We start from the raw sequence: 20,424 nt of genomic DNA on the forward strand, positions 1-20,424 counted from the left end.
GGAGGGGCTCTGCCAGGTGCCAGCTGCTCGGAGACAGGGTCTGCCGCAGCCCAGCTCTGACACTCTCTTTGTGTGCGTGTGTGTGTGTGCGCATGTGTGTGTGTGTGTGCGTGTGTGTGGCATGCGTGTGTGCGTGCTGTGCCTCTGACCTCTCCAGGAGCGGGCAGCAGCGTGCATCACAAGTGCAACAGTGCCAAACACCGCATCATCTCGCCGAAGGTGGAGCCGCGGACGGGGGGCTACGGCGGCCACGCGGAGGTGCAGCACAATGACGTGTCGGAGGGCAAGCAGGAGCACGGCCACGGCAAGGGCTCGGGCCGCGAGAAGAGGAACGGCAAGGTGGCCAAGCCCGTGCTGCTGCACCAGAGCAGCACCGAGGTCTCGTCCACCAACCAGGTGGAGGTGCCCGACACCACCCAGAGCTCCCCCGTGTCCATCAGCAGCGGCCTCAACAGCGACCCCGACATGGCGGACAGCCCCGTGGTCACCGGCGTGTCCAGCATGGCGGTGGCCTCCGTGATGGGGAGCCTGTCCCAGAGCGCCACGGTCTTCATGTCCGAGGTCACCAACGAGGCCGTGTACACCATGTCCCCCACCGCCGGCCCCAACCACCACCTCCTCTCGCCCGACGCCTCGCAGGGCCTGGTCCTGGCCATGAGCTCCGACGGCCACAAGTTCGCCTTCCCCACCCCGGGCGGCTCGGACAGCCTGTCCATGCTGCCCTCCAACGTCTCCGAGGAGCTGGTCCTCTCCACCACCCTGGACGGCGGCCGGAAGATTCCAGAAACCACCATGAACTTCGACCCCGACTGTTTCCTCAACAACCCGAAGCAGGGCCAGACGTACGGGGGCGGGGGCCTGAAGGCCGAGATGGTCAGCGCCGGCGTCCGGCACTCGCCTCCCGTGGAGAGGGCCTTCAGCTTCACCGCCGTCCTCGCCAAGGAGATCAAGACGGAGGACACCTCCTTCGAGCAGCAGATGGCCAAAGAAGCGTACTCCTCGTCGGCCGCCGCGGCCGGCTCCCTCAGCCTGAGCGCGGGCCCCGGCCTGCTGCCGTCGGGCGGCGGCCTGAGCCCCAGCACCACCCTGGAGCAGATGGACTTCAGCGCCATCGACTCCAACAAGGACTACGCATCCAGCTTCAGCCAGACGGGCCACAGCCCCCACATCCACCAGACCCCCTCCCCCAGCTTCTTCCTGCAGGACGCCAGCAAGCCCCTCCCCCTCGAGCAGAGCGCCCACAGCAGCCTGAGCGACTCCGGGGCCGCCTTCGTGATGCCCACGGTGAAAACGGAGGCCTCCTCGCAGACCAGCTCCTGCAGCGGCCACGTGGAGACACGGGTCGAGCCCACCTCCTCCCTCCACCTCATGCAGTTCCAGGCCAGCTTCCAGGCCATGGCTGCGGAAGGGGAGGTCACCATGGAGACTTCGCAGGTGGCCGAAGGGGGCGAGGGCCTGATCAAGTCCGGGGAGCTGCAGGCCTGCGGCTCGGAGCACTACCTGCAGCCCGAGACCCCCGGGGTGATCCGCAGCACGGGCGGCGTCCCCCTCCTCCCGGGGAACGTGGTGCAGGGACTGTACCCCGTGGCCCAGCCCGGCCTCGGCAACGCCTCCAACATGGAGCTCAGCCTGGACCACTTTGACATCTCCTTCAGCAACCAGTTCTCCGACCTGATCAACGACTTCATCTCCGTGGAGGGGGGCAGCGGCACCATCTACGGGCACCAGCTGGTGTCGGGGGACGGCGCGGCGCTCTCGCAGTCGGAGGACGGGGCCCGCGCCCCCTTCGCCCAGGCCGAGATGTGCATCCCCTGCTGCAGCCCCCAGCAGGGCAGCCTGCAGCTCAGCGGCGCCGAGGGCGGGGCCGGCACCATGGCCTACATGCACGTCGCCGAGGTGGTCTCGGCCGCCTCGGCCCAGGGCACCCTGGGGATGCTGCAGCAGAGCGGACGGGTGTTCATGGTGACCGACTATTCCCCGGAGTGGTCCTACCCGGAGGTAAGTGGCAGCTGCCATCTCCTCCCCATCACCCATCATCTCACCTGCTCACCTCTCCTCACCCCCAAATGGAGCTGAGGGAGCTCATTTGCATGTGGCTTTCCAGAAGGCCAAGCTGGCCCCTCCCAGGTCACCTGAAATACCTCCCCTCCTCAGCCTGGTGCTCAGTCTCCACCACAGCCTGTAGCTTTAAGCCGGGGGTCTCCGCGGAGGCCAGGGGGCCCTCCAGCCAGAGCCGTCCGCTGTCACCTGGTTTATGTGTTAAGATTCCACCTATGTTTTGCTTTGCCCTTGGGGAGGCTCCTAGAGCCGGAAAAGACCATCTGAAAGGCAGCATCATAGATCAGCCATATCCGCTGCTCACGAGTCGCTAAACAAAAGGATACAAAGCAAAAACCAACTCCCAACAAATGAAGAGGGAGGGCCCAGCTTCTGAACAGGCTTCTGTGAGACTTGCTTGGTTCAATCGGACCTTGGCAAAATCAAAGGCATGTTCTATGACCCCAGGACTCCCCCTCCCCCGCCCCCCGGCCCCCCGCCCCCGGAGCCCAGAGCTGCAGGAAACCCGTGGGCCACGGCGGCACGTGCTTCAGGAAGCGACCTTGGCCTTCTCTCCAGCTAGAATGACGCAGGAGGGGGAGATGCCCCAGCCTTCCGCTCGCTGCACCCCGGGGCGCACCCCTCTACTCCTCCCAGCCCACCGGCCGGGTGCTCGGGGCCCAGATTGGCCCTTTCTCCCAGTTGGTGGCTGCTCATGGCTCCCCTGGTGCCACCGCCACGTTCCCTCGATGTCAGGGGGAGGGGGCTGCTGCCCGGACAAGGAAAGGATGCTCTCGCAAGACCCTGGCCCTCCTGGGCTCCCTGAGCTAAGGCAGGGACGCAGACCTCCTCCGGCCGGGCAGTGAGGGATGCTGGCCACGGCCCAGGCACCTTCTAGACCCAGACGCTGGCAGGGGATCCTGGGACGATGCCCACCCAGTTCAGGACTGGGTGCTGGGTGCCCTGAGAGGTAACGCACCCCTCAGAGCTGGCACCTGCTGCCGAGTCTCCCGCAGGCTCTGGTGAGGGGACAGTGTTGCCGGGCACGTCTCGGGGGCACGCTTAGGTGTAAAGTCTGGCTCTGCCATACTTGGCCTCTCTGTGACTCAGTTTCCTCACCTGTAAGATGGGGATGTAACAGCACCTGCCTCGGGCGTGGTGCCAGGAGTGCTTGGTGAAGCCTTTGGCCCGTAGTATGTCATCAGTGAATAGTGGTCAGTCCTCGGCCACCGTGCTCTATCCAGGCCCTCCTGCCTTGGCCGTGAAAAGAGGCTGCTCATTGGTTGACCGCGTACAACCTTGGCGGGGTCCCCTGGACTGTGGGCCTCAGTGTCACAGACTAGGCCAGGAGGCTCACACCTGCTCCGCCCCCTTCCTTTGTGGCAAAGCTGAGATAAAATCCGTGTGCCAGTGCCCCAGCTCCCAGGCGCCACATCAGCCAGCTGGTGGCCCCGCCTCCGGACAGGAGCCTGGAAATACGGCCGGCGTCCAGTCAGAGCAGCTTCCGCCCGTGCGCTGCGTGTGCAGGGCGTTAATATCCTCGGGTGTCCGGGGGCAGCTGCCCTGTGTGGTGAGGGGTCTGGATTCCAGGCCTGGCCCACGCAGCACCTGTGTCTTCTGTCCACCTCCCACACTGTCCCCCTCAAGATTCTAGAAGGTTCCAGCTGGTTTCCCTTGCTGTGGCTCAGGGTGACTTCCTCAGTGACACTGATCTCAGTGGCACCATCCCAGCACCCACCACGTTCCCCAGGGTGAAATGTCGGTTCAGCCCAGCAGCTTGCCCCCCACCCCCCAGGCCCATGGGGCTGAGAGAGCAATTCCGAGGGAGCAGGAAGGAGACCAGGCCTGGGCTGCCCGGAGGTAGGGCTGGGAGCGCTGGCTTTAGGTCTGGCTCAGAGGCCTGGCCCTGGGCATCAGGTCCCTGGGACACTCTGAGGCTCCCTGGAGCCTGAGTCCTGTGGGAGCTGAACGGTGGGAGCGGGAGACTTCTTCCCCAGGGCCTCAGCCGGGGCGTGCAGGTCCTGGGCCAGTCCAGGCCCGAGCTCAGGCCTCCTTGGCCCACGGGCCTTGGCGAGGGGCCTTAGGGCGGGCCCCCAACAGGCCTGGCCTCCTCTCTGTTCTGCCGGAGTCCCAGCCTGCAGATCCATGCAGTTCAGCCACTGGCCACCAGAGGGCGGCACGGGAAAAGGAACCTCGCGGAGGGAGCATCTGCCCTAGTTTCCCAGCAGCCCTGGGTGATTACAGCTGCTGGGAACAAAAGCAGCTCAGATTCAATGTGGTTTGGTAAACGCACAGAAACCACCCGATGTGGCTGAGTGGAGAGACCTCCGCGGGGTCCCCAGGAGCGCTACCCTCCCACAGTCCCCCGTGGGCAGCAGGGGGCCCCCCTCCTGGGTTCTCCCGTAGGAGACGCCCCCTCCTCTGCTGACCTCCCCTCCCCTCCCTCACAACCCCCTGGCTGTCATGCTCACCCCTCCCCTGCTCCACCGGCCAGAGGCCTGCTGGTTCTAGCCAGGCTCCAGAGGGGTCTGTGCTGAGACACCCAGGCCTGGGACACCTCCCAGTCTGTAAATAGGGGGTCAGGTGCACCCACTTTGCAGGAACGCCAAGGCTAGGGCCACCTTGCTGTCTCTTCTCAGAGGGTCTCCCCTCCCACAGGCAGCTCCCACTTCTGTGTTCTGTTCTCTTCACCTCCAGCTGCAGGCGGCTACACGCACACACATGCATGCATACACACACACGCACACATGCATACACATGCACACACATGCAAACACACGGGAGGTGCCCCTGGGCCTCAGGATCTGCCCTAGGTGCATCAGAAACCTGGGTCCTTTATCTCAGGACTCCTAGGACACAGCGACCTCAGTGGCACTTGCTGCTCCCTCCCCTCCCCCAAGCCCTCTGTGTCACCTCCCTTCACCCACTCCTGCGGCACCAGGCAGGGGAGGACGCAATTAGAGCCTTCAGGCGCCTTCGTCACAGCAGCTCAGCGCAGCAGGGCGAGGGTTGCCATGGAAACCATCCCCTGAACCGAAGGATGCTGAGCCCCTCCTGCGCGGTTGCCATGGAGAAGGCCCTGGTTCGCGGTTGCCATGGAGAAGGCCCTGGCTCCGCAGTGCTTTCTGCAGCCCTTTGTCCCCCACAGCGGCCCTGGCTTCCGGCTGGCAGCTGTGGATGCTGTTATTTTCCTCTTCCTTTCTCCTCACGTGGTCACCGTGGCCTTTTGAAGCCACTGCTCTTTCACTTCCCAGGAACCAGGAGGTCGGCCCCCTGAGCTGGCCTCGTGCTGCCAGGCATCCCAGAGTCAGGCTCTGCCTGGGGCATGGGGCACCTGCCCAGCCGGCACCCACTCCCAGCCCGCCCCTCCCACAGAGCCCCCCTCTCCCTGTGGGACCGTAGCTCTGCGCCAAGGGAAGCAAGGCCAGGGGCCCTGGAGACCAGGAGCCACCAGAGAGGCTGGGCCGCCGGCCTGAGAACACAGCCACGGCGCCTCCCGCTTTGGGCTCCTGTGCTCTCTCCACCGCCCTCCAGACTGCGGTTGCCTCGCTGTAAAGTGCCGTCTCCAAAGCCAGACCTGCCCCCCTTGGCGATCCCCACCAGACCTGGGTCCTGGTCCCTCGCCTTGCCACCAGGCATCAGTCTCCGCAGGACACTGAGGTGCTCAGGCCTCCTCCAGACCTGAGCCTCCCGCAGTCTGCCCACAGCCCGAGACAGACCCGGCCCCCCCTGTCCTCCCCTGCCTTCCAGGGGTCCACCAGGCCGGTTCCCAGGGCTTCAGGGCTAAAAGGTTAGAAAACTCTGCTCCTTCTGCTGGAACCGACATTACGCAGGAGGGGTCAGGGGTCAGCACTGCCGGCCTGAGCTGGATGCCAGCTGAGGGAGCGAGGAGCACGGGGGCCCCGAGGGACCAGGGCTTCCCCACAGAGGGTGCGTCCCTCGTCCCTCAGCAGCTGACGCTGTCCCCGCTGTCTGTCCCCTCCAGGGAGGAGTGAAGGTTCTCATCACAGGCCCGTGGCAAGAAGCCAGCAATAACTACAGCTGCCTGTTCGACCAGATCTCAGTGCCTGCGTCCCTCATTCAGCCCGGCGTGCTGCGCTGCTACTGCCCAGGTGAGAGGGGGCCTGGGCCACGGGGCCTGGACAGTGGGGCACCCTGAGCGAGCTGAGCCATCGCTCCGGGCCTCACCCCCTCAGGTGTGAACAAGTGGGTCCCGGATGTGCTGTTATAACAGCCTCCGTTCCGCTCATGGGCCCCGTATGGGACAGGGACAGGGACAGGCGGGGACTCTGGGCGATGAGGGGCCGGTGCACCCAGACTGGCCACAGCGGAAGCTCTAACCTCCCAGCCCTGACGGGTTGCGGGAGCTGGTGGGAGCTGGGCAGGTGGAGGCCCCACAGGAGCTGCGTGAGGTCAGAGGTCGCCTCTGCAGCACACGGACCTCTCTCCTGGCTCACGGCCCAAGCCAACCAAGTGCCATACCAATAAGAGAGCCCAGGCCGTGGGTGCACAGGGCCAGTCCCCTGGGGCGCAGAGCAGTCAGAGGCCTGGTGGGCGATGGGGGAGGGGATGTCAAACTCAGACTAATCCACACAAGCTCCTTGGAAGTTTGAAGAAGGCATCTACCCACCCAGGGCCCCGGAGAAGGTGCCTGCACAGAATTTGCTCCCGGGTTCAGGGACGGGAGCCCCCAGGGCTGTCCCTCGGGGTTCATCATCATCTGCTGAGCTGGTGACCCCTCTGACAGTGCGTCCTCACCGCCTCCCCAGGGGCCTGTCAGCCTCACGCAGGCGGGGTCTGTCTTTCTTGGTCACCGAGTCCCCCACGGCTGCAAAGGGGCCCCCCAGCGTGGCACGTGATTTGTGCAGGAGCCTGTCTGGAGCTCAGGCTTTCTGTCCCCGGGGCTGGTGCTGGGACCACCCTTGGCTGGCCCCTCCCACACCGGTCGCCCCAGGGATGACCGGTCCCACTTTCCCAGGCAGTGACCCGAGACACAGGGAGGCGGGTGGCAAGGGCGGAGGCCCTCCCTGTGCCATCTGAAGCCGGGGGCTCACAAAGGAGAGAGCGCTCTCTGCAGAGGCGGCGGGTGGGGAAGAGAGGTGGGGGTGGGGTCCCGGGGCAGCGGCGGCGGCTGGTGCCAGGTGCCAGTTTCCACCGGGGAAGGGGAGGGGGGCAGAGTCTCCTTCTCTCCATCTCCCCGGGCAGCTCCCGCGCTGGCTCACAAGCTCAGCCTCCACTCGAACCCATCACCTCCTTCACCAGCCGACCCAGGGGCCAGGCTCTGCCGGCCCTGCCCCCGCCGGCTGCCTGGCTGCCTCCCGAGGATCCACTCAGCCCCCTTGGCTCCCGGCCGCCCTGCCCGGCCTGGGTCGGCCTTCACAGCGGGGCCTGTGCGGAGTATTCCAGCCCCGCCGGGAGGAGGGTGCAGGGGGCCCGGGGAGAGGGTGGCGTGTTGTTAAACTGCCCACTTATCACCTGCTGCCGGGACAGGACTGGCCTGGCCTATAAATAGCCCCACCTCCTATACCTGGGCCCTGCCTGGCGGGGGACCCAGACCGAAGTTATCTGAACCTCAGAAAACAACACAACATCTGTTCTTTGCGTGCCCTCTGGACGGTGCGCAGGCCCGGGCTGGCCGACCCTAGGCTGGGGCTGGGTCGGCCCACTGCAGCGCAGCCCGGACCAGCCGGCCCCGCCCTGTGGCTAGTCAGTGGTTGACCTCTCTCAGCCTCAGTTTCTGCATCTTTCAACCCTGCCCGGCGGGTGAGCGTGCAGGTGCGGCAGCCCCGAAGCACCTGGCTCACGCTCAGCGCCCGCGTGTCCACGACGGGGCCTCTGCACTTGCTCATGGGGGGGCGGGGGGACCGAGGACCGTCCCAGCGGGCAGTCCTCCTGGCCCCTGAGCACGTCTGAGTCCCCGAGCCGGCTGGCAGCCTCTGCCGGCCTCCGCCGCCTGGACTTCTAACAGCCTGCCGCTCGGACCAACGGACACTGAGTGACGAGAGCCACAGCCTCAGAGGCCGACAGAGCGGGCCCTGCGGCTGGAGCCCCGTCCTGCTCGACAGCCGAGCCCAGACATGGGGATCCTGGGACACCTCGCTTTGAGGCCCAAACTGAAGCATGCCACTCTGTCAGACAGCTCTGACTGCACTCATTCATTCATTCATTTCTTCACTCACCAAATACTTTGCCAGGTACCGGGTAGGTGCCTGAAACGGAGCAGAGCGTAGAGCCAGACGTGAACCCTGACCCTGACCGTGGGGGACGGTGCTGGCTGCTTCAGGGGTCAGCCCTGGGTGTCCCAAGGGCTTGAGGAAGCGGGAGCTGAGCTTGAAGAAGGAACATGTGAAGCCAGAACCCAGCCAGCCCCACTGAAACGCAGGGCTCCAAGGCCTGAGCACACGCCGGCGCCTGAGGGGCTGGGAGTGCCGGGGGAAGAGGGCACCAGGAGTGGGGGGCACCGCCCACCAGCCTGGCACACCTGCCCGAGCCAAATGGGAGAGGGGAGTCCACCCTGACCTCGGACACGGTACTTCCGGCCGCTCCCGCCGCTGGGCTCGGCAGACACCCAGCGTGGGCTCTGTCTCCCACACACTCCCAGGCCCAAGGTCGGGAGGCAGCCAGGCCAGCCAGGCCCCAGTGAAGGCCCAGCAGCGGTGACGGGGATGGGATTGGGAACGGCGGCCGGGCTCGGGGAGAGAGGAGCCACCGACAAGAAGACTTGGCTTTCGGAGCCTGCAGGTCACCAAAAGGCGGACGATGCCCTGGGACCACGTCCACACCCGAGAGGAAATCCAAGCCCAGGGCCTGGCTCAGTGGTTGAGCGTCGACCTATGAACCTAGAGGTCACAGTTCGATTCCTGGTCAGGGCACATGCCCGGGTTGTGGGCTCCATCCTCAGAAGGGGGCGTGCAGGAGCCAGCCAATGGATGATCCTCTCTCATCCATGTTTCTATCTCTCTCTCCCTCTCCCTTCCTCGCACTCTAAAACAATCAATAAAAAACATTTTTTTTAAAAAGATGGAATTCGCAACGAGGTGAGCAAGTGCCCTGCAATACCAAGCGGTGCGCTAGGCAGTTCCTGAGAGGCCGCAACGTGCCAGGCACTGACCTTGGCCCTGGGCATGAAGATGAGACGGAGACAGACCCAGTCCCAGCTCTCACAGGACTGACAGCCTCCTGCAGGAGACAGGGAACGAGAAAACACAGGAATAACCAAGAGGCCTGCAGGAAGTCATCAGGACCCTAAAAATGGGGTGGCCTGGTAAAGCACCTCAGGAAAAGGGCTGCTCCTTTGGGAAGACTGACGAGGGCCGGCACCTGACTGATAAAATGGAGCCAGTCGTGGGAGGGATGGGGGCAGCACTCAGGCAGAGGGCAGAGGACGTGCAAAGGCCCTGAGGCAGGAAGAGGCTTGGCAAGTTGGAGCGAGATAAAGGGGGGAGCTGAACACAGAAGGCTGGAGAAATCTGTCCATCCTTCTTCTAAGTCCCAGGAAGGAAGCTGGTTTGGTTTTACTTGCAACAGGAAGCAGTTGGAGGTGGGGAGTGACGGGATGTACATTCTGTCTGAGAAGGATGGTTCTGAGTGTGTGGGAGAGTGGATCGCGGGGAGGAAGAGCAGAAGCAGGGAAACCACAGGAGGCGGCAGAGGGGTGCCCTTTCCTGTCTCGAGGAACAGGGCTCCCACTGGTTTCACGGAGCATCGGCCTGTGGCCCCGATGCCCTCCCAGCAGACACAGGCTCAGTGTGCTGGGGTCCCCAGCAGAGGCCCATGCGGGAGGCTGAGTGAGAAGTGATGCAGCGTGGACAGGGTGGTGGCCGAGAGGCGACAGAAGGGCATGGACCCAGGACCCACGGATGGACAGACTCAAGGGAGGGAAAGGGAGTCCAGGAAGCACCCCGTGGGAGGGGCCTGTGAGAGCGAGCGGCTGGACTGGGACCCACGAGCCCGCGCCGGGTCTTCCCCATTCATCTCTCTGAAGGGAGGTCGCCTTTGAACCCGCCACCTTCCCGCTCACGGCAGGGTGTTCGGGGCCAGGAGACGGTGGAGGAAGAGCAGCGGCTAAGGAGGACCCTCCGGCCGGGGTGTCTGGGACAGAGGAGCCTTGAGCCCCCCGGGGGCCAGCCGAGGGGCAGGAGGCTCGCCCCAGGAGCAGAGCTGAGCGGGCTCAGATGGGTGTGCCCTGGCCATCCTCTCTCCCTACGGGCAGCCAGGCTCATACCCAGGGCAGGCGGGTGACCACAGCGTGGAGAGCTGCCGGGGGCTGGACGTGGCTGGGGATCCCTGCCCAGAGAGGCTCTGGGAGGTCCTGGGGGACCCGGTGCACCCACCACGGAGCCAGCTGGCCCAGCCTGTGGCCTGGAGCTGAGGGACCACATCAAGGTGCACAGCCCTGGCGGACCCCACTGGTCATCCCTGGCAGCGACTTCCTGAAGGCCTGCTCCAGCGACGAGGGCATCGGCAGCCCCTGGGCCGCACAGAGGCCGCAGGTCAGCGAGCCGTGTCCCCACGGGAAGCGAGGCCGGCGGAGCCGCCCGCGGAGGGAAGTGGAGCTTTGCTCTGCCCTGGGGAGCAGCGGGCTTGGACGGCCTCCCCCAGTCTGAGCTCCTGAGACCAGCGTCCAAACAGCAACATGATCCCCGCGTGCGTCCTCCTGGAAATCTGTCCCGGGAGGCCCGGGCGCTGGCATCGGTTCCAGAAAAGCAGGGCAGAGAGCACAGAGCCCGATGCCTTCGGGGGCCAGGCCTGCGGGCGGGGCCACCCACCTGCACAGCCGCCACGGCCTCCAGGCCACAGCCCCCAAGATTTCAACAGGGACCACAGCCGCAGCCTCACCCCAGAACAGAGCGGGTCTCCGCCGGGGCGGGCTCGCCTCTCGCTGACGATAGAACAGCCCATTCAGCCGCTCAAACAGTCGTCTTCACCCCCCTCCGCGGGGGCCAGCGCAGCCTGGAGGCCCCACGGGCTGCCTCCCGGAGCTTGCTGGCCAGGCGCGGGAGGGGGGCACACACTTCGTGCCAGCACCCCGGGGCCCAGAGCCGCCGAAGCTCTTGCTCATCAGGGAGGCAGAACTTCTAAAAATACACGCGAGGCCGTGTAGTGAGTCAGGAGGAGCTGGCAGGGGAGGCGAAACAGAGGAATAAGCACAAAGGACACCGCGCCCTGCCCGAGGGAATGGGACAGCGGAGAGGTCAGCCACAGGGGCACTCTCACTCACCACTCACCACTCACCACTCACTCACTCATTCACTCATTCATTCATTCACTCACTCACTCACTCATTCACTCACTCATTCATTCACTCACTCACTCATTCATTCACTCACTCACTCATTCACTCACTCATTCATTCACTCATTCACTCACTCATTCATTCACTCACTCATTCACTCACTCATTCATTCATTCACTCACTCATTCACTCATTCATTCACTCATTCACTCACTCACTCACTCACTCATTCACTCACTCATTCACTCATTCATTCATTCACTCACTCACTCATTCATTCACTCATTCACTCACTCACTCACTCAGTCACTCATTCACTCACTCACTCATTCACTCATTCACGCAGCAGCCCTGCACGGAGCTCCCGTCCCTGCCCTCACGGAGAGCAGAGGGGCAGAGACAATGACAATGCGGGAGTGGCGTGACCCGGGCACCTGGCTGAGCGGGGTCCAGGGAAGGCTCCTGGAAGAAGCAGCACACTTTGGGCCTCAGGGATGAGCAGGGCCGTCTGGGATTCCCCCGGAAATGGTCCTAGAGAGGGGGCTTTCGGGTCCCCGATGGTCCCCAGGATGCAGGGCGCCCAACCCCATCCTGACCGCTCTTTGTTTTGCTTTCAGCCCATGACACTGGTCTCGTGACCCTACAAGTTGCCTTCAACAACCAGATCATCTCCAACTCCGTGGTGTTTGAGTACAAAGCACGGGCCCTGCCCACACTCCCCTCCTCGCAGCATGACTGGCTGTCACTAGACGGTAAGAGCAGCGCGGGTCCCCCTGCCAGGCGCCATGGGAGAGGGACACTGGGGGGCCAGGTGTGGGCAAGGAGGAAGTGTCCGGGTGTCCACGCCCGGAGGCCTGACTGGGTCTCTGCCCTCAGTGGGTGTCTCCCGGGGACAGAAGGAGCATGTGAGCTTGGCCTGCAGCTGTCACTCCTGGCAGCGGATCCAGATCCGAGTGGCCGGACAAGCCCCCAGGTTGCTACAAGGCCCTTCTCTTGACAGACCCCGAGCAGCAGGGTCCTAGCACCCTCTGCTGCCCCCAGGGCTGTCCCCGGAAGCGCCCGGAGGCCATCATCGAGCCCCGAGCGCTCAGAGACAGAAGGGGGGGAGGCTGGGCTTCTCTCAGGTTCCCAGCCTGGACCTGAGCGAGGCTGTGTTAATGCTTCCGCTCTCAGCGGTAAGGAGCCCAGCCTTCTCAGGGACGCCTCGCACACCCGTCCCCCGTTTCTAGGCTGGTTTTACTTTACCCTCTGCCTGGAGGGCATCTGAAATACCCCAGGATTATGACTGTGGCTGAGGGGAGAGGGCCAGGGAGCCCCAATAGACTCCACGGGGGGCGGCAGGACTTGCTGGCCAAGGACAGGCCCCGAGAGCTGCTGGCCTTGTCCCTGGGGCTGGTGACTGGTCGCTGCTCCCCCTGGGCACCAGGGCCTCGGCACAGAGAGCTGCCAGAGATGGGCGGGGCCGCGAAGCTCCGAGGGTGCCCTTCCGGGCATGGACGTGCCGAGGAGAAGCCCGGGGTTGGCCTGGGTGCTGGGCCATAGTCTCTGCACCCAGATGGGGAGGGTAGCGGGGAAGATGGCTGCACGCGACCTCAGTTCCAGGGCAGCCTGCAGAGTGCCAGTCTGTGGGGTGCGTCACTGGAACTCTTACCAGCCCGAGACGCTGGGGCCTGGCTAAGCTGACCCGGGCCCTCTGCAGGGTCAGTTTCTGAGCACCCTCCCCTCTCCACAGGCCCTTTGCTTCTCACCCCAGACTCCCCTTGCTGCTGGCTGCTGGCGGGTGTCTGGGCTCAGCACATGCCCTGGCCAGCTTTCCTGAGCCCCCCAGGGTGCAAACCTCAGCCTCGTCCCAGTCCCGGCCCAGCAGCGACAGGGTGCCTGGCAGCCGCCCTGGCCACTGAGCCTTCTGAGCCGTTCCGGGAGGTGGCTTTGGGTCAGCAGGCATCTGCACCCTGGCAGTGGCTGCCTGGGAGCACCAGGCCGGCCTTGGCAGTGACCCTGGCTAAGGCTGAGCCAGCCAAGCTGCGAGGATGACCTGCAGGGTGTCACAGAGCAGGGCAGGCTGACCAGGGGCTCCGGTTCAGGAAATCCGGTGTCAGTTTTGCGGGACAAGTAGGAAACGCTGGGAGCTCCACCGAGCCCTGGCTCTCCCTGGGGGAGCAGGTCCCTCGCAGGGCGGCCTGGAGGATGCTGGGACCAGGGTAGGCAGGACCTGCCTCGGAGATGGAGTCCTTTAGAGCCAAATCCCAGCCAGGCGGTGCCTGGGAGCCCAGAGCCAGCTGCCCGGGGCGGTGGCCGCAGGGGAGAGGGGTGCTGTGGTGGAGGCCTGGGGGGAGGAAGCCACCCTCACTGCTTCGTGACAACACACCCCAGAGTCCTCGGTCATACCAGCCCTGAAGGACCCCGAGCGTCCCTTTCCCTTGGGTCTTGGCCAGGTGTCCTCTCAAGTAATGGGAGGAGAAGGGTGGCCAGGGCAGAGGCACGGTGAGACCCGCCCTGCGTGGGAGAGCCCTGACGGCTCCCTCTCCTTTTGTTCCCTGAACGAGTGAGCACAAGTGGCTTATCTACCCAAGGATCATTTTCCCAGCCTTTCCCCAGCCTGATAAATAATAAGGGGGTGGGGGGGAGGACAGAACCACAGCGCAGTGACAGGGGCAAAGGGGACCACCTGGGGGGGCCACGGAGGGGGGGAGGGAGTGTTGCAAGGAGCCTATCAGAAGCCATCCTCTCCCCTCCTCTCCCCTCCTGCAGCCTTTCCTCAGCCCCTCCCGCCCCGCCCCCACGGTTGCTAGGCAAAGTCTCCCTGAGAGCTGGGAGGTGCTGATGGGAAGGGGCGGGGGCGAGGGACTGCAGCGCCTAGCAAACTGGGACTCGCAGCCCGGAGCTCGGGAGCGCGCACGGGCACGCACACACACGCTCAGGACACGCGCACATGCATGCACAGGCACACACGCATGTACGCATGTACCCCGCCCAGCACCGCTGCAGTGCAGTGTAACGCAGTGCACCGGCCAGCAGCCGCGCCCACGCAGCCGGGACTGCGGCAGCGCCCGCGGAGGGAGGGCCAGCCTCCAGCCTGGGGACAGGCAGTGACAAGCACAGCCTCGCACGGCCTCGAGCTCTCGCAGGCTCAGCCCTTGTTTCCCTCCATCAGTAGCCCAGCGCTCAATCTTTGCCCCCCACTCCCATCCCAGAAGGGGGAATGTTTGGGGAAGGACATGCCTGCCTTCGTTGGATTGTTTTAAGTGGCTTTGTTTGCAGACTAAAGGCTGGGGGAGGGGGCAGTGCGCAGAGAATCCCCAAGCTCGCAGCAGCCAGGGTGCAGCCTCTGACCCTGGGCATAGCCTTTGTCTGTCTGAGCAGCCAGCCTGGTGGGGGGCGATGGCCCCCGCTGAAGGGGCTTAGGCGCAGGGATCCCATGTCCCCCAAGTCTCAGCTGGGTGCAGCCAACCAGGCGGAGACAGAGCAAAGAAATGGGGGAGGAGGTAAGAGGGGAGGCCATGGCCCTGAGACCATCTAGCTGGTTCCAGGCCGACCTTGGGGGCCTCCGCCCTCTGGGTCACAGGAGCCCCAGCGTGTCCCCCAGACCCAGAGGACTTCTGCCTTCTCCCACCGCCAGTGTGAGCTCTGGGGGCCCAGGCCCTGCCTCACACAGGCTGGCACGCAGTTGAGGGCCACAGTATTGTTTGTGGTGAATGCTGGCGTGAATGAATGGATGCCTCCCGGTGGCACATAAACAGAACTTAATCCAGCCCAGCGGTCGGGAAGGGTTCCGGAGGCAGTGACCCTCGCTGAGACCTCAGACCTGAGCAGGCATCAGCCAGGCTAAAGGGGGCAGGAAGGAGCACCCAGGAAGCAGGGAACTGCCGTTTTCACCATCTCTTCCCCCAGAGGTCCAGGTGTAGAACAGAGGTCCCCAGGCCAGTTGCACCAGGACCCAGCGGAGATGGTCTGGGGCGGGCCAGCATGCATTTGGTGACGCAATGGGCGCCTCTCCCAGGATAGAGGCAGCCAGGCAGCAGGGTGTCCCCTGGAGGCGGTTTGGGGAGGGGCTCTGGGAAATGTCACTTGTCTGCTATGGGTCCTGCGGATACAGACCGCCAGGGCAGTGCTGAGCGCAGAGAGGATGTGCTGTCTGTTTGGACGGCCCTGCCTGTGTTTGCAAAGAGAATAAACCAGGCGGCCCACGCTGTGGCTCTGGAGCTGAGGGGTGGGGCAGGCCCACAGCTGGCTGAGGGAGCTTAGGTGACCCCTGTCCCTGCCAGAGAGGTGAGTGGAGCCTCCGGTGCCCTGTGCCTTCTCTCACAGCCACTGATTCCCTCCAGGGCCTGGCCCTGCCCCTACCCCACAGACTGCCACCTCACAGCCCCACTAAGCCGCTTACACTTAGACTCTTTCCAGCTGCTTGTGGGCAGCTGAGCCTCCTGCCTGGGCGAGAGGCCTGGAGTGAGGTGTGGAGTGAGGTGTGGGGTTCAGCCAGGGGCCACCTGGGCCGGCCTCCTGCTGACCCTGATCTGGGGGGCCTTGTCATCCCAGGCAGAGGGGAGAACAGGGACTGGAGCTCACACCTCACCCAGGTGCCTGCCGAAGCCTCAGGGCAGAGCAGCTGTCCGCGCAGCGCCCCTCCAGCTGGGGCCAGAGGAGCTTATCTGGCCCGCTGACCTCGGGGGCAGCCTGGCTCCGGGTTAGACGTCCAGGAGGACCGGGCCTTGCTCCCATCCGAGGAGGTGAAGAGGAGGAAAAGCGCTCTAGCTGGTGTGGCTCAGTGGATAGAGTGTCGGCTTGCAGACCGAAGGGTCCTGGGTTCGATTCTGGTCACGGGCATGTACCTTGGTTGCAGGCTCCTCCCCAGCCTGGGCCCTGGTCCGGGCGCATGCAGGAGTCAACCAATCAATGTATTTCTCTCACATTGATATTTCTCTCTGTCTTTCCCTCTCTTCCAATCTCTCTAAAAACCAATGGGAAAATATCCTTGGGTGATATTTTAAAGAGAGAGAGAGGGAAGGAAAAGCAAGATTTGGCCCCCTGCTTGGCTCTCTGGTCAAGCAGATGGAAGACATGTTGCTGGGGCGGTTCCCAGCTCTGCCTCCCTCATCCCAAGCTGCCTGTCCCTGGCACATGGCCGTGGTCCTGCCAGCCTCGCCCCCGAGGGCTGGTATCTAATGGCAGCTCCGCCCGCCAGGAGCAGAGACCACGCCGGCCCAGAGACCAGGGCGCAGTCCAGTGGCATCAGGAGAGGAGGGTCCCCCTCCCTTGCTGACACTCGGGGTGTCCTGTGGGGTGCCCGCGCCGCCGCTCCTGGCCTGGCTCCCTCCCTCCGCAGAACGGCCAGCCCCCTCCCGTCACCCTCTCCAGCACGGCCGTCCGTCTTGTCCTCAGCCACCCACAGGGGGAACGCGCAGGACCAGGGAACACGTTCCAGGGCGTCACGTTGGCCAGATGATGTGGGGGAGGGACAAAGCCTCCGTCGTTTGGTTGTAAATCACGTAAATGCCACTGTTCCGCTGAAGCAGAGACAGCTTGTCCTACGGAGTAGAATGCAGAATTCACCCGCGTGTTTAAGGGAGGACGCCGGCATCATTGAAGAGTCTTGACTGTGAAGAGCCGCCTTGACTTACACCCTCAGTCAAAGCCAGGGACCCACCCTCCCTGCATCTGGGGCACTTTGGAGGCGACGTGGGAGAAGCAATGGCATAGGGGGCGTCCCCGTCAGTTAGAAGGGGGCGGTCACCTGCCGTGGGCCTGGGACACACGGAGGCCGGAGGCCGGAGGCCGGTTAGCTCCTGGGTCTCTGCGTGCTTCCGGGCCCAGCGTGACCCCAGAGGCAGGATGGCGGGGAGAAGCTGTGGCCCCAGAGGCAGGATGGCGGGGAGAAGCTGTGGCCCCAGAGGCAGGATGGCGGGGAGAAGCTGTGACCCCAGAGGCAGGATGGCGGGGAGAGGCTGTGACCCCAGAGGCAGGATGGCGGGGAGAGGCTGTGACCCAGAGGCAGGATGGCGGGGAGAGGCTGTGACCCAGAGGCAGGATGGCGGGGAGAAGCTGTGGCCCCAGAGGCAGGATGGCGGGGAGAGGCTGTGACCCCAGAGGCAGGATGGCGGGGAGAGGCTGTGGCCCCAGAGGCAGGATGGCGGGGAGAGGCTGTGACCCCAGAGGCAGGATGGCGGGGAGAAGCTGTGGCCCCAGAGGCAGGATGGCGGGGAGAGGCTGTGACCCCAGAGGCAGGATGGCGGGGAGAAACCGGTTTGACCCAGCCTCACACTTGGGCCTGGGAGCCCAAGGGCAGGACTCACTGCCCTCTGAGCTGCAGCCGCCCAGCCGGGCCTTGGCCATGGAGGTGGCCCTGAGTGCGGGAGACCTGGCTGCCTTGGGGGACGGGCCGGCCACCTGGGGGTCAGGCGGCTCACCTTGAGGGGTGAGGCAGGAGCTGTGTCATCTGCAGGCCTGGCGGCTGGGGGCCCCCCAGGTGCCGCAGGGCGCCCCTCTGAGCTCCAGGTGAGGGCCCCTCTCGCCTCTTCTGGCTCCTGGCAGCTCCGCAGCCCTGGCCGCCCTCGGCCATGGGGACATCACCGCCGTGTCTGCTCCGTCACCGTGGACACCCTGCGCTGTGTGTCTGTCTGTTTTCTGATAAGGACGCCGGTCGCTGGCTGAGGCCCAGTCCAGCAGGAACCCTCCTAACTAGCTCGGTCTGTAACTAACTCATCACAGAGACCCCATTGCCAAACAAGGTCCCTTCTGAGGCCGGGGGAGAAGGGAGTGGCCAGGAGAGAGCCGGCCACATGGGCATTAACAGAACATTCCAGAAGGAGGAGCCGGTGATGGAGACTGAGAAGGAGCAGCCCCGGGCGTCGGGGGGACCCGGAGAGGGTGGAGTCACAGAGCCTGGGTCCGAGGGCGTCACACAGGGACGGGTGGCCTCGTCAGAGGTGCTGACAGTCCCCAAGTGGGTGCCACGCTGGCCCCAGCGAGCTTCCCCGGGCCGCTCTCCCCCTGCCCACTCCCCTGAGGGCTGCCCGCCCCCCGACTCTCCCCCTTCGAGTGTCCAGGTGGAGGTGCCCCGATATCCCCCCCTGTACTCTCCTCAGATCCAGGGCCGCCTGCCTGCGGCACAGCGCCGCGGGTTCTCCTGGCCAGGCAGCGTGTCTGCAGGGGCCTCACACCTGTCCTCGTCTTGCCCCCCCACCCCCACCCCGGCATCTGCAGTGTCCCCACCTCAGTGGGCAGCCCCACCCAGAGAACCAGGCTCATCCCCGACCCGCTCGCTCCTCCCCACCTCCTGGCACCATCCAGGGTTCCTCTCCCTGACTCCCCACTTCTCTCCTCCCTCTGCCCCCTGCATTCAGCCCGGATCTCCTCACGCGTCCCAGCCAGTCTCCTGCCGCCAGGCCATTGGTTCTCCCGTCGTCCGGGGCGCCAGGTGCTGCCCCAGCTCCGAGACCTCTATTCTCGTGGGACTCTCAGGGCACTGAAGAGGGGTGGCCTGGCAGAGGGTGCCAGGTGGCTCCCTGAGGTCGGGGTCAGAGGAGGCCTCTGTGGGAAGACAAGTGACAGGAAGGAGCTGGCGCTAAGATCACGTTCAGGCAGAGGGAATAGCAAGAGCCAAGTCCCCAGAGAGGGAAGGAGCCAGGCGCTGGGCGCTGAGGAGGCACCGCGGCCGAGCGAGTCGGGAAGCGCAGGAGAAGGGGCCCCTGGGCCGCCCACCACGGCCTGGAGCTGGGTTTATCCTGAGGATAAAACGGGGGCCGTGGCAGGTTCTAAGCAGGGGAGTGGGCATACTCAGGTGTGTTTTCAAGCCCCTGGCTGCTGCATGGAGAATGGATGCCTCGCTGAGACCCCCACTCACTCCTCCCCACCTCCCGTCACCAATGAAGGGCACCACGCAGGCAGGAGGTGGTGGTGGCTCCGGGGGGGGGGCTGGTTATGGTGAGCCCCAGAGACAGTGGAGGCGTCTGGAGGCAGGATCAAGGTTGGGCTGGTGACGAAGGTGGAGGATGAGAACAGGAGGATGGGCCGTGCCCAGATGCGGGGCTTGAGCAGCTGGGGCTCCGTGCACCATGTCCTGAGATGGAGGAGTTGGAGAAGCAGGTTCGGGAGGCAGGGAGTCCAGAGTTTGGTTTGGTCTTGTCTCGGTTGGCGGCCTTGTCAGCATCTCCAGGTACATGGTTGGGTTTGATGAAAGTCTGCAGGCCAAGGAGAGGCCCAGAACAGAAATAAAATATGAGTCCTGAGCTCAGAGGTGGAATTTCAGTCTAAATGCGTTTGTTCCGTGAGAGAATCAGGTAAAGGAGGGGAGGGGTGCAGGGAGCCACGGGCTCCCCAGTATTTCCATGTCAAGCAGAACGGGGGTGGCAGAGGGGCTGAGGAGCAGCAGCCAGCGAGCGGGAAGAAGGAGAGCAGGACCCCGGCCAGGGTAGGAGGGGCCCTTCCAGGAAAAACCGTGGCAGATGCCAGGAGAGGGGCACAGCATTCCGTGAGGAAGGCGCACGTGGGAAGCCCCGACGCAGGAGGGAGCAGCGTGAGTTTGGAGAACCCAGAGAAGCGGCCATAACTCCGGGTAAGGGGTGCCCAGCCTGCCTGTGAGCTCAGTGCCATCCTCCGGCTGGGCCCACAGAAGGACCAGGAGCCTCGCAGACTTCCCCGGCCCAGCAGATCCGGGTCTCCACCACCTCGGCCCCTCCTCCTGCAGCGAGAGGACCAGACCTGGGCCTGCTTCTCCTGCCCGACCTCTGCTAGGTCTGCAGCCCGGAAGACAGCTCCCCGCCCCCAGGCTCGGGACATCCCACCCTGCTCCGAGCACCGAGCACCGAGCACCGGGATAAAATGCTCCCTCTGCTCCCCCTTGGCGTGCAGGAGCCAGAGGTGAGCCCTAAAACAGGAACAGACTGTGCCTCGCCCTCAGATGCTGTGTGGATGTCAGACCCCTGGAGGCTGCTGTCTGGTTGCCATGGATGCAGGAACCAACCCTGCGGATGGGCCGGGAGAGGAGACGGCCAGCTGCCCGCCTGGGCGATGGCACTCGCTCTGGCGTTTTACACCGGACGCCATCTTCCTGCCACAGTGTTGGGGCACAGGCCAGCTGCGATCAGAAGGCAGGAGCCTCGAAGAAAAGCCTCGGGCAAAACTGAGACCCGGGGGGAGCGGCAGGGGTGGGACCT

At 64.6% G+C, this 20,424-nt stretch overlaps 1 protein-coding gene across 1 annotated transcript in view; it reads left to right on the forward strand.

Moving 5' to 3' along the window:
• CAMTA1 (calmodulin binding transcription activator 1) overlaps positions 1-20,424 on the forward strand; it is a 665,080-nt gene that overhangs the window by 582,326 nt on the left and 62,330 nt on the right. Inside the window, exons 10-12 of the mRNA XM_054720834.1 lie at positions 158-1,998; positions 6,023-6,149; positions 11,890-12,024. Coding sequence (XP_054576809.1) covers positions 158-1,998; positions 6,023-6,149; positions 11,890-12,024 — 2,103 coding nt within the window. The remainder of the gene's footprint in view (positions 1-157; positions 1,999-6,022; positions 6,150-11,889; positions 12,025-20,424) is intronic.

The sequence above is a fragment of the Eptesicus fuscus genome, chromosome 9, assembly GCF_027574615.1.
Source record: "Eptesicus fuscus isolate TK198812 chromosome 9, DD_ASM_mEF_20220401, whole genome shotgun sequence".
Lineage (NCBI taxonomy): Eukaryota > Metazoa > Chordata > Mammalia > Chiroptera > Vespertilionidae > Eptesicus > Eptesicus fuscus.